The following is a 13,967-nucleotide window of genomic DNA, read 5'->3' on the forward strand; positions in this document are numbered from 1 at the left end:
TGAAAAATCAAAGAAAAATGAGGCAACTGGATGAAGTGCTGGCAGCAGAATAAATCTTTCAGTCCATTTATTGATGCCTAAGACAAAAAAAAATATCCTTAACATTTATTTAGAACAGTGTACCTGTCTTCAAACTATGCAACAGATCTTGAACTAAGCATCAGCTTCCAGCTGCCAAACCAACACCATCGAAGGCTGTGCTGCTAAGCAAGAAGCCTCATGACCTCTACTGGCATCTAGTGGTGATAAGTGAGTATTGCACCATAGGTGAATAACCAAGCATGTGGTGCAACATAGAGCTGTTTCTGCCAGGCATCTTGGGTTGGGTTACATAGCACAGTCCTCAGGAGGCTGAGTGTCGGCTGCTTTACAGATGCATAACAACACAACTGTGAAATACTGGGCAGGATTTCACCATCACAGTAACATTGTTACCAGGAAGCAAAATACAAACAGTTGTTTCAGAACATGGACTACAGGGCTGAGTCAGATCTACTGCAGCTCACACAACATAAACCAAACCTCTCTAGAGCAGAAACTTTTCACAACTATTGCACAAACCCCATCAACTTTTCAGTCTAGGTTTCTGCTGAGTGTGATAATGTATTGGCCCTTCTCTTTGCAATCTCAGTTCCTCTCAAACGTATGCTGTTGCTTCTTTGTCTGTCTGCCAGCCTGCTTGTTTGTCTTTGATTCTTTCCTTTGACTATGTTTCTCTCTCCATCCTTTTCACGCTTGCTCTCTATCCCTCTCTAATACTCAGTGCTTAACTGGCATTCCTCTGCATCAAGCCTTGAACAAAATGTTCTGTTCACATCCAATTGAGGACTGCAAGGGTTTCTTGAGCTCATGACAGATTAGATCCTGTCATGCCCGGAGGAAAATGGAGAAAGAGGACACATCACTAGTGGAAAGATGTAACTGGGAGTTTTAAGAAAAAACACAGGGCTAGACTACGGGGTTTAACCTTGTGTTGACTCCCCACTTTGAGTGCAGAACAACTAAAAGACAAAAACCCTCTGGTGCTTGCTAACAACGGTAAAACAACAATGCATGTTTCTCATTAGGGCTGGAGCTCGAGGATCAGATTTCAAGGAGAGCTTTTCGCCAGTGGATACACCAGACCGGTTGAGTTCCTGTCCAGACAGAGCCTGCCACATGGCTCTCCCAGACGGCTCTGTGGACCCCTGAAACCACAACCACACATCTGCACAACTAATCAGGGCTAATAGCAGCAGCGCTAGCTATTTACCAAGAAGTAGGAGAAGAAGAAACTAAAAAAGTTAGTGACAGCATTGCTTTGCTTCCCGTCTGAGGTCAAATGTCTTCCTGGAAGCCCACCTGATAACTTTCACTTAAATGTGGAAGCAGTTAGGTCTATGATGGGGGAGAGGGTCCTATGATAATGTAGGTAAAGGTTTATGGAGTCCAAAGTGACAGAAGGAGAGGATGATCATTAGGGATGATCACTGCTGTAGGGGGCTGCCTCTGTTACTAATAGGATCCACAAGGGGATGCTAGAGTACAGATTTGCATTACAACACACGGTGAGGGACAGGTCCATCAAGGAGAAGCGTTTCAAAGGAAACTCCCTACATTCCACTGGATTGTGTAAACCTCTTGTCCGAGTTATTGATAACACAGAAACACATATATCATACTTGGCTTCAAGCATGACACACAAAACATAGAGCCAGCTGGAGTAGGAGTCAGTGGGCATAACGCAGAAGGGTGATTTAAGGTGGAGTAAACATGAAAACTGAGATTTTTTTTTTTGCTATTTTACAAGATAAGCAATAATTTAATCAACTTACAGGCAGCATCAGGACAGTTCCAGGGGGTCCTGGCAGACCATCAGCACCAGGAAGACCAGGGCGACCAGTAGGACCCTTAGACACAGAAAGACACACACAAACACACACACACACACAGACAGAGGTGTGGTTATGGTCCATATCTCTATAGCTCAAACGTTTAGTGTGACAGATACCAGCTGCTTATTACTTTGCCATGTCTTGATGGAGACTGTCTCTACTCACCCTCTCTCCAGAATCTCCAGAGCTGCCTGGTGGGCCAGAAGCACCTGGGGGTCCAGGGAGACCCTATTTTAAACAAAAGATGCCATTAGACCCTCATACATACATAACACGACACAAAAGCAATATTCAAATTCACTTGACTAAACGTTCCACCCTATATCTTGCAAAATGCTCACACATGGTGGAAAGGAATGTATGAGGCAATGTTCAGTTGTTCAGCAGATCAGCTGTAAATCTTTTGTGGGCCCCTCTGTATTTGTCTATAGCTCAGTGCTTAAATGGTTGCTTTCTACGGGACTCCCATCTCCAGGGTGTCAAGAGCAAGCGTGTCAGAAAAAAATCTGTCTAAATAAATAATTAACTCCTTAAACATCTGGGCAAGTCCATATCTCTCCGGGGGGACTGTTCTGCCACTCCCTTTGCTTTAGGATTCAGCTCTGCAAGAATCACACTTGTGCTTTTGCGCTTCTCAATCGTTTTTTTCTTGTTCTTTTTTTTTTTTCTTTTTCGGTTACACTCACTCCACTGGGAAAGCACTGAACTTAGAATATTCCTTCCAAAACCCCACAGGAGAAACATAATATAAGAAGCATGGGGGCTTTTATTGATCCACCGAGATTGCAAAGAGTAATGCCAGAGTGAGCAAGAGGGAGGGAGGACAAGAGAAAGAGAGACAGACACAGTGACAGAGAGAATTTGAGACAGGTTGACTTACTGTTGGCCCTTCAGGCCCAGGCGGACCCTCCACCAGCATTCCCTGAAACACACAAGCACATAAACACTCATCAGATACCACTAGAGTCACCTCTGTTTACTCTCACAGGCTCATTCATAAGCTGTGTGTGTATTTACATGTGTGTGGTACGCAGATATGCTCACAAGCATAGCCATGATGGTGTTTTAAAATGCATTGTGTCCATTCATAGATAGTTGCGGCTGAGGCATGATGTGCACATGCATACGTGTCCCGACACAGCTGCATATCAGCTTTCCATCTGAGAGTCTTAATGTAAATTCCTGCCTGTCATTTCAATTCTGCTGGCAATTGATCTAGGGGGAACAGGAGGGTGAATGATAGGAGGCAACACAGAGGCAACATGCCCTGAAGTGCTCTCTCTGAGAGGCAGAACAAGCCAAGGGAACTACTGATGGGACAGGAAGAGGATGTGAATTCATCCACATGGGCCAATCAGATCTGACATGTAACATATAACCAGGGAAATTGTCTATTCTTTGAAATATATCCCATGGGAGCTTCTCCTGTATGGAATAATTTCTTTAAGAATCTGTATTTCTACCATATATCCCTACAGTCAAAAACAGCGGGCCATCTCAGCTTTGTGTGGAGTCAGCACTGGCACTGACTCACACTACAGATGCATTGTTGTAGCTCGGTGGCTACAGAGATTTCTCTTTGTTTGTTTGCTATTGCGGTGACATTTTGGTTTCTTCTTCTTTCGCTTTGTTGTGGGGACAGAAACCCACACAATATCCAAACCTATTGAATCATGTGATTTCAGCATTTTTCCATCAACCCACGAGCCCTTCGCTCTAAGCTCCTTCAATGGTGTTTTTGGAGTAAAACGACTTCAACTGGTCTTTGACAGTCCTCAGGTCATGGCGAGAGCGAGAGAGGGAGAGAGAGAGAGAGAGAGAGAGAGAGAGAGAAAGAGAGAGCATGATTACAGTGATGATAGGTGCCCCACAAACAGCTGATGGTTCTGAGATGTATGGGCTTAGATGTTTGACCCAGGCTTAGTGGCTGATCATCAAGATAGAAAAGTTTGTGTGTGCACGTGCCTGTGTGTGTATGTGTGTGTGTGTGTGTGTGTGGAGACATCTAGGAGATGGGTCGGCATCAGTATTGTGGGGGTGGGGAATTGGAGTGGTGTCTCTGCTTTTTGCTTGTTTACAATCTGTGCAAGAGAGATAGCCAACAGGCCAATACTGGGTGGTAGTGTGTATGTCCACATGAGCACAGACACACGCACTGCCTTCCGAGAGGTGGTCTCTCTTACACACACCCTCCTTTACTCTCTCACACATAAACATGGAAACACTCAGTCACACAGGCATGTTTACTGAGCAGAGCCCGGTGACATTTGTTTGAAGTGAGCCAGCTGTAGCTGTGTTGGAGATGGAGGCTATACGATACAGGAAATCCTTTCGAGGAAATCACCAGAAAAATGGGATTTCTTCAGGTATTTGGGATTCTGCGACCATGTCCGATACATTTTTCTGGCAAATATATACGAGTCATCCTCATCTTCACACTGGTACCTGTGCATGTGTGAGTAGATGAATCGACTCCACCTGCTAGGACTTCAGACAAATCTGAGGTGGTTTGCAAGAAGGCAGGAAAGTCTTTGAGCGATTTCTCGCTCCCTTAGCTTCTCCCTGTATTCCCTCCCTTCCTCCATCTCCCCTTGTGTTTACCCTGGCCCACATTGTGTTTAGAGATCATTGACAATCCTTGCATGGCCATTCTCCAAATGTTTATGCTGTAGTCCTGATGACCAGCCAGGAGTGGGGCCTTGCCCAAGGATACTGCAGGAGGGGTCTGGTAAGCCCCAGTGAGACCTAACCAGTGTGTTTGGCCACAGGATTCTCAGTCAGAGTTGAGGGATGGGTTGTGTTTAGATGTGGATCACACATATGTACTCTCAGATATAAACATCCACACACTCCCATACACACACAGGCACACGCTGCCTACATCTGTTGCTCAAATCTGTTGTTCAAATAATGATACTCACAGGCTCAATAACAGCAGGCTCTCCCTTCTGTCCCTTCTCACCGCGAGCTCCATCAACCTACACACCAAACACACAGACACAAACATAATATCAGCCCCCTCCTCTTCATCACCCTCATCCTCATCATCCTATCCTCCTCATCTTCATGATCATGTCTTTGGCAGTATGTCCTTCCATTATTTTTCACCTGTCCGTAATACTCATCGGTCTCAGCAGGCAGCACTTTGCCCCCTTTGTCTCCATAATCCAGGTCGCCATAGGCATCATACAGGTCCTGGTCCATATCTCCATAGTCGGTGATGTGCTCCTCCTTGAATCCGTCCAGATCCGTGTAGTCCCCCTCGCCGTCCACACCCAGGCCCTTTCCTGTGGCGACGGACCCCCCGGCTCCGGCCCCGGCGCTGGCCGATCCGCCTCCAGCACTGGAAGATCCTCCTCCAGTGACAGAACCACCTCCTACAGACACAGAATCTCCTCCAGCAGACCCGCCCCCGACGGTGATGGTACTGCTGCTGCTACTGCTTCCTCCACCACCAAGGTGAACTGTACTGCTGCTGCTGCCACCGCCACCGCCTCCTCCACCACCACTGATGACAGTGCTGGTGCTACTGCCTCCTCCACCACCCAAGTGAACTGTACTGCTGCTGCTGCTGCCTCCTCCACCAATGGTGTAATGGCCTTCCTCGCCATATTCATATCCATCGCCGTAGCCGTCATCGTAGGAGCCTCCCACCTATAAAGACAGATTTAGTTATAAAGCTGCAACACTATGGGATAAAACCTTATAGGAACGTGGGATTCATTGATTCTAAGGATACACAGCAATTTTTTTCAATATACAGCTTCTGCGAGACCGACCAGTCACACCAACAACAATTAAGTGCTAGTGCGGTTACTTACTGAGGTTTTGTTGCTTGTCATGGTGATTGACGTTCCTCCTCCAGTGGTGATGACCCTGCTATCGATCTCGCCCCCTGTGGCCAGGTCGATCTTTGACCCAAGCCCCAAGTCCAGCTCGCCCCCAGTGCCCGTGCTGCTGATGGTGACGCGGCGAGAGGTGTCGGGCGCTGCTGTGGACTCGTCGTAGTAGGTCTCGTAGTTGCCGTAAGTGTCATAGCTGTCATAAGGGCTGGTCTCCTCCCCGTAGGCGTCACCTCCAGCATTGGCAGTACCTGCAGAGCCCACCGCAGAGCTGCTAGACGAGCCGGACGACGAGCCAGTGGAGATGGAGGTCACCACTTTGCCCTCGGCACCGGCAGCGCCACCCCTGGCGTTAGTCACAACTTCCTTCACCGTGGTGACCACCTCGTCTCCTCCGGTCACCTGCGAGGCATAGCAACCACTGGTCAACAACAATTCTTGCATAGCTTTCGACCGCTAATGATTTTGGTCATTTTAGTGCTTTTCAGAACAATAAGAAATATGCATAGAGAGATACGTTGAGGAAGAAGATTTCCACATTAATGGAGAGAGTCCATTTGAAACTTAGAATGTTTGGACTAGCATAGATCAGACCGAGAGTGACCAAGAGGCTACCTTGACTTCTTTCGCGGTTGTCTCCTCAGCTTCAGGGGTTGATTCATAAGGCTTGCCTTCCATGTCCTCATAGTAAGGGTATTCATAGTAGTAGCTGTCCTCCTCTGTGTTCTATAGGAAATAAACATAACATTGAGAGAGAAAGAGAGAGAGGAAGAGAAAGAGAGAGAGAAAGAGAGAGACAAAGATTTATATTGTTGTTGATGATTAAAAACATGAGGCATTAAATCTGTGCTACTGTGCTGTTATTGCTACATCAGTCATCTGGATGAGATGCCGGCTGGGTTCACGTGCCAAAGATCAGTCATTGATCAGAAGACACAGGAACGCTGCCCCTTGTCCTTCCCACTCCCCACAACCTTCGCAGTGCTGTATCTCTCTGTTGCAACTTGTTACAACTGAATGACAAATCACTTTTCCACTGCCTTCTAAATGAGTCTGTCACACCTTTAAAAGACAGCGGAAGTTTTCTGTGGACCCACTAGGCATATTGACAGGCCCCGGGACACAGGAGAGGTCGAGAGGAAGAGGTTGGTGGTGGGTTGGCCATTTTGATGTACTGGCACAATGATTGAAAGGAATTTGAAATATGCTCAGATGCATGCATGATCGATTATTTCCCAAGCAAAGGTTAAGATCATCACTTTCATCTGTTAATAGAAATGACAGTGGTTGTGCACGTAACATGCTGAAAACATTCCCGTCCGCCTTGTAGCACTGACGCATCTTTACCTGCGTCAGTGTTGTAAAGACACTGAATACTTGGTATTCAGTGTGGAAAATGGTACTGTATAGGGATGCAGGCTTAGGCAGGCACCGCATCATTCCTGCATATCATTAACTAACTGCATAGCATGATAAGCTTTTTCTCTTCAGTCAGCACTTTCCTCTGGCAGAGTGCAACTCTTTTCCATCAGCCAAGCATTCGCATTAGACTTTTCGGCATTAGATCCAACCAAGATCTGATTAGGGTATTAGAGACAATTACGGATTATGGGAAATTAACTTAATTGAGTAGAGTATGTCAGCCATGAGAGGATTTGGTGGTTGTCTCCATTGAAAGCCCCTACAATGTCCTAATAGTGACCTCTGAATGCAGCTGTCTCTGAATAATTAGAAAAAATCCACATAAAAATGCAATAATTGCTCCTAGTCATGAGTCAGCCACTATGTTATTGTTTCTGAAAATGCCTAGAGTTACGAGTAAATACGGACATATTAGAGTGGTAAAAAACAGAAATGAGCAGATGAAATTAAAGTCGAAAAGATCAAGGCACTCACATATTCGTCTGTGTTGGGGTCCTGGTTCTGCGGCTGGTCGGGAATGGCCACTTCACAATCGGGGCTGTAGTGCTCACAGTAATCATAAGCAGCGCGGTGGTCTGCTACAATCATTAGCTGCTGGATGTCGCCCTGGAAACCACAAGAAACAGGAAGTCATGAGGCTCGCTGAACACGGGAAGTTGTTATGGATGTAAACAAACAAGCAAAGCACACTACACTGACATAGGAGTCCCACACTCAGCGACCCTGAGGCAAGAATGAACGTATGTAAACAAATAAAAGATGAGGGAAAACATCTGTGCGCAACATTGTCTCACGCAGAACAAGCACGTCCTGAAAGTAGGTCAAGTCAGGGGGAACGGAAGGGCGACTAGATGACCAAGAACTCTGTCCCGGGTCCAACAGTGTCACGTCGCATCAGAGCCGAGCACCAGAATGTGACACAAACAGCTTATAGAGAAGAGTCTGGGCTGACAAGAGAACATGGAATAACTGATTTAATAGTAGCGCACACACACACACACAGTTTGTCTTTATTTTCACAGCACACATAAACCCTGGCCAGTTCAGAATGGGAAATGAGTGATTTTGCCTTCAAGCTCATCATGTAAGACAAATGGATCTGCTTAGCGTGTGTAACGCGGAGGACGTGAGCAGACCTGCACATACACACATATCTCACCGGAGCCATTTGACTTACAGAGGCGAGTACATGGGATAGGGGTGGGGATAGAGGGTGGGGGTGGGAGTGGGGGTTGAGGGGTGTGGGGGGGGTGGGGGGTGGGGTTGGTGGAAGCGGTGAGCAGTAGCAGAAGTGGTATCGAAAGGGAAGGGAGAGAGTGAAAGAAAGAGAAAACTCAAGGCAGATATATAATGGAGACAGACAGAAAACGAGCAAGAGAGAACAAGAAGGAGAGAGAGAAAAGAGGAGAAAGGCTCAGAAGGATCCCCAGGCTGCATAGGGAGCTGGGTGTGTGTGTTTGCCACATGTTTCTGGATAGAAAGCTTACAGCACCGAAAACACTGTATTGTATCAATCCAAACATGTCCCGATCACCCTTCCAAATCCAATGATGTCATTCCACATGGATCAAATATAGTGTCAACTTAGTTGATACAAATATATTTTCAGTGCTACGAGTATCTTGAAACTACACAAACTGTCTACTATGGGAATAGATTTCCACAGAGCATGAAGTGTTTTTAATTATGTCCTCTTGCCAAAAGTCTGAAATCCCTCAGTAAGTCCTTCCAACTGCGATTCTCCATGCATAGCTCTCTCTTCTGACTAACAGACATGGATTTCATTTGTGGTCTAACCAGTGACAGTTCATTGAGGAATACTAATTCCACTCACTAGTACACTTGAACATACCGCATAGAACTCCCTGTCTCCGATCCTTTAATAATCCTCTTGTCCTTGCAAAACACTCCAGGAGAAGATGTTTCCTGCTCTGTTTCTTGGCTCATGCTATCACTGGGGTTTATGGTGGATGCAGGAAAACAAATCCCAAAACTTCCTCCAAGACAGTAGAGCTGCTGGTGTAGCCATTACACAGCTCTCCCGGCCGTGAGCTCAAAGTTCCCAGGAAACTTTGCTTTGACATTGAAAGATCTAAATTTGAACACAGGCATTCATTTGATAGCCATAATTGTTTGCGATGGAAGGTCTCTGAGCCATTTGTACTTTTGAGCCGTTTGAAAGCTTTGTCTAAAACGAGCATCCATAGGGGGGCTGGACTTGGTATCAGTTTGACAGCCTGCCTCTCCCTCATCCTGGCAAGTCTGTGTGTCACAGCTGCGCCGAGAGGGGATGATGGGATTTCAGTGTTTGAAATGAGGTCACATTCAGTGAGGAATAAACCCTCTACACAACAAGACAGCTATATAGAGAAACTAAGTCTGAAGGATTGCAACTGCTTTCTTATTCGCATACCATTCTCCTCCTGGTCCCCCCCCCCCCCCTCCTTCTCCCACAGCAGCAGGAGGAATCCCAGGGTAGATCCTGACCACAAGTGGTGTGATCCTGATTTTACCCAGACGAGATACTTAATCATACACCTAAGCATTAATGAGAACACCCTCGGAGCGCTGAGAATATCACCGCAGAATATGTTTAATGATGTGTGACATGTACACACACGTACACACACATGCAAAGAGAGAGAGAGAGAGAGAGAGAGAGAGAGGAAGAGAGAGAGGCGTGTGCAAGCTTTGAAAGAAATGTGCCGTTATAAGGCTGGAAAAGCTGATGGCTGTGTTTGATTGTAGTAACTCTATAGCCAAAGGCATGTGGGGGGGAAAGAGGGTGAGAGGGAGCTGGATAGAGAATGTAGACCTGAGTTGAGCGGTGCTGAGTTGTGCCGGGCCGTTCAGCACAACCAGGTCCAGCTGTCTGAGGTTTTACTCAATGTTAAAAGTGCTAGGCTATAAAAAGAGAAACACTGAACTGCAGTTGGTTTTGTGCACAAAACCAACTGCAGATGGACAGGCTGGAGAAAAAAATGATTAGAAACAAACTTTTTGCTAAGCTTTGTCTTTTTTCGAACATTCAAAGTAGAGCTGCAACTGCTCTGCAAATTATTCCGTTTGCACTTCTTCTTCTTTTGTTTTATGACTTTTATGACACAGATTACTGCCATTTCATTCTCCAGCATGAAATTCTAGATCACCTCTACAGTGATTTAAGGCATGTGGTGTTCCCATGAAAGTGGCACACCCTCACAGTAAAACTATTGTCAAAGGCTAGATCCACCGTGGCGACCGCTAAAGCTGGTTCTGATTTCCTTTCTTTGAGCTAGAGTTGGTCTCTCTGCCACACGTCACATGCCGCACCTCGCCAAGTGTTGCATAAGCTGCTGTTTTACAGATGTAGGGAGGCGGTGCTTATTCCTATACTGTACCCCAGGTGTATGCTAATCTTAAATTTCTCATATAGGACTTGGCACTGAACGGTCACTCCAGTCCAGCTACCCATTAATGCATGGGTTTTTCTGCATTACATTAGATCAACTTCTCTATGTGTTTTATAAGAGGGGATGCTGCACAGCAATTAAATGCAGAGTCAGGGATTCGGTGTTTGATAAGGCTGCATCATGACGAGGCGTTTGGTTAACCCCAACCCCGATACATAAAAAGAACAGGAAATTATAGCTTAGAGGGAGACAGCGCTTTTCTCCATCCTCACCTCAATCATGCACAAGCACGGTCACATCAACGGAAGCTCAGACACATGTGTGACACACACACATAGACAAAAATGTACTGTATATCACATGGGTACATACGACACGCATGCACACACACACAAACACCACCCAGCCCACAACCGCACAGAGACACACCAGAGGAAAAAACAGTTATCACGGAATCACGCCCAAACCCCTGGGGGAACGATAAGAGACGTGCAATCAGACGTTCCTATTTGAGAGGGGACAGCGACATTTTTCACTCTAGAACATCATGTGGCACATCAGAGTGGTGCTTAAGGCAGGGTTTTCAGACAATAACAGGCCTGCCGCTGTCAGCATCTCCCTGGTCTAAGCTGAAATATGACCTCGCTCCTGGCCAATGCTCTCTCCGTGTCAAGCTCCAGTGGAAAATCCATTGCCTGTGGCTATGAGCTATGGCCAACCTCACCTCACATACTGCATGTTATAGAAACTGCTGAGGAGACTTATGTATATATATATGTGTGTGTGTGTTTGTGTTTGTGTATGTGCATGCATGCACATGCACATGCAAGTCTGATTGAAGGACTGTAGATTACAGCTGTGCAGAAGCAGACACACTTCATCAAGGCTTTACAATACTCTAATACTCACCTACTGTATCTGTGTTTTACTGTCAGCCATGACTTTTTTGGCTCTCATTTTTTCTGAACCTCACCCACACATTTGGCACCCACACATTACTGTAGTCATTGCTGTTCAGGTTGTGTCCAGGTGGGGGCAGGAGAGTGTTCTAGTGAGCGTGAAGCCAAAAAACTGTCTCCTTCTGAACCTGACCCATAATCATGCAGGGTGGACTGGGTTCATTGTGTTCCCTGCTCTGATTTAAAAGATATGGTGCATGGAATGGAGAGGAATATTGGTGAGGTTTCAAAATCATTACATTATGAACAGACAATGAATGGAGTAAACAATTCATGAATTAGAGGGAGAAAAAAAAAAAATCTATACTCTTTATCTTTCTCTTTCTCTCTCTGTCTGTCTCTTGCTCTCCTTCTCTCTCTCTCTCTCTCTCTCACACACAACACGTATTGCAGACATCCTCCTTGTCTCACTCTTTTTCTCTCTTTCTCTAGCACACACACACACACACACACACACACACATACAGACACACACTCTCTCTCTCACACACACACACACACACACACACACAGACACACACACATACACACAATGACACATACATGCATGCATGCATACACACGCGCGCGCACACACACACACACACGCACACTTCAAGCATGAGGTGAATGGAACCCCAGGAAAGGCTTGTTTTGATTAGAGCAGGGTCTTGAAGTGACGTCAGGCGACCCCCTGCTGATCGACTCGAGATGGGTGAGCTCAGGGTCCTGTGAAAGTGACACCCTCATGGCTTAGAGTAGGCAGGAAATACACACAGCACACACCCACGGTCATTACTGCTCCATATCCCCAGCGACACCTGATAATGGCTGTGTTTTGCCTTTCAACACAGCACAGCACCCTTACACAGCAGCTTAAAGGAAGAAAAACCCAGTCTTTTTGCCTGGTCGTATGTCAGTAGAGAGAAAGGGTAGGAGGGCTCCGCAGAGCAGGGCAGGACTCTGGGAGGTCCAAACTCTGGCTGCATTCAAACCGAGCTGCTTTCACAACGTATTTACACAGTCGCCCCTGAGCTCAGAGCCAGGCCTTGGTCCCAGTGCCAGCCCACACCAGCACACTCACAGGCCCAGAGCCTGGGCATTCTCCAGCCTGACCACAAAAACCAAACAACACACTGCAGAGGTCAGCTCGCTGCACTGGAGCCATAAATCAACACGCACACACACACACATAGACATACACATTCACACACATATATATATATATATACATGCACAAACACATAGGCATACAAGTATCAAGAAATACACATACACACTCGTGCACACACACATACACACACATAAACATATACATACGCACACAAATGCCACACCAACAAATTCAGAGAATTAAGACCTTACCAGACATCAAGTACATTTTCAGCCACATACACTTTCCTCTCCAGACTGTAGCTGGATCCCAGCGCTCAGGTCAGCTGCCAAGAGCAACAGGCAGGTCTGCCACCCCACTTATCCACTACACAGCACCGTGCCCACTCCCTCACCCTGCGGCCTCTTTGCTCCTGCCCTGTTTCTGGATCCTTTCTAGGTCTTCTCTCTCAACCCCCCCCCCCCCCATCTCTCCCCCCCGTATGAGATTTAATCCCATGGGCGGCTGTATTCCCATTCCCCTGTTCTTTAGGCTAATGGGAGCCAGGGCGGCTCGCCTCACCTCACAGAGGTGGACTCTGTGAATGTTTGGCTTGGCCATTTGCTGAAATCTACATAAAAAGTGCTGAGGGCACATTTCGGGGGCTTGCTGACACAGTTAAGAAATAACGGAGGGGATAAAGGGGGCGAAACACAAACATCTGACACGAGTTAGAGAAATTCTTTTAATTATCCACGGTGGAAACTCTATCTTCCCCGGGGCTATCGAAGTTCAAGTCCCATTCCACAGCCCAAAATGTATGGCGTTAGTATGTTCTGAAACTGAACCATGTCATGTACCACGGACATGGTGCTACAGGCAAATGTGACTACAATAATATACAAGTATAGACTCTAACATTGAGATTCAATCCATCACAGGCTTTGGAAGTTCACAGTCACTTCAGAGTCCCATCCAGAAAGAAGAGACTGTACATAAAGCATAAACACCTGAGGCATTTTATGGGTGTACATTTTTAGACACAATGCACTGTTCAAAAGTGAAAACATTATCATAGATGCCGAGCCCATGGAAAGCACAACAGAAAGCCCTCCACTTGAACCTAAAACACACTATTACCACTGATGACTGATGCCTCAGACAAGTCTGTCTGAGGGCATGTTTGGCCTCATAGCCTCATGTAACTCCCATGACACTATTAATGCCCCTTCGTGTTTTTGTGCCAGATTTGTCATCAAGGCCCAAGCAGAGCAGCTGACCTTTCCAAGTCTCCTCTAATGGGGCTGATGAGAGAGGCCATTATCCATCCATTCAACGTCCGTTTTAGACCTGTTACTTCTTTCAGACACCTGAAAGGGGTTTTCACAACAAAAACCAAAGAGTCC

At 46.4% G+C, this 13,967-nt stretch overlaps 1 protein-coding gene across 2 annotated transcripts in view; it reads right to left on the bottom strand.

Moving 5' to 3' along the window:
- col5a1 (procollagen, type V, alpha 1) overlaps window positions 1–13,967 on the bottom strand; it is a 76,387-nt gene that overhangs the window by 32,570 nt on the left and 29,850 nt on the right. For both annotated transcript variants that reach the window (XM_071924047.2, XM_071924046.2), the window contains exons 5-12: window positions 7,613–7,744; window positions 6,332–6,442; window positions 5,696–6,118; window positions 4,983–5,528; window positions 4,796–4,852; window positions 2,755–2,796; window positions 2,040–2,102; window positions 1,815–1,889 (exon numbers count right to left, since the gene is read on the bottom strand). In XM_071924047.2, the coding sequence (XP_071780148.2) occupies window positions 1,815–1,889; window positions 2,040–2,102; window positions 2,755–2,796; window positions 4,796–4,852; window positions 4,983–5,528; window positions 5,696–6,118; window positions 6,332–6,442; window positions 7,613–7,744 (1,449 nt within the window). The remainder of the gene's footprint in view (window positions 1–1,814; window positions 1,890–2,039; window positions 2,103–2,754; window positions 2,797–4,795; window positions 4,853–4,982; window positions 5,529–5,695; window positions 6,119–6,331; window positions 6,443–7,612; window positions 7,745–13,967) is intronic.

This window comes from Centroberyx gerrardi, chromosome 2 (assembly GCF_048128805.1).
Source record: "Centroberyx gerrardi isolate f3 chromosome 2, fCenGer3.hap1.cur.20231027, whole genome shotgun sequence".
Taxonomy (NCBI): Eukaryota; Metazoa; Chordata; class Actinopteri; order Beryciformes; family Berycidae; genus Centroberyx; species Centroberyx gerrardi.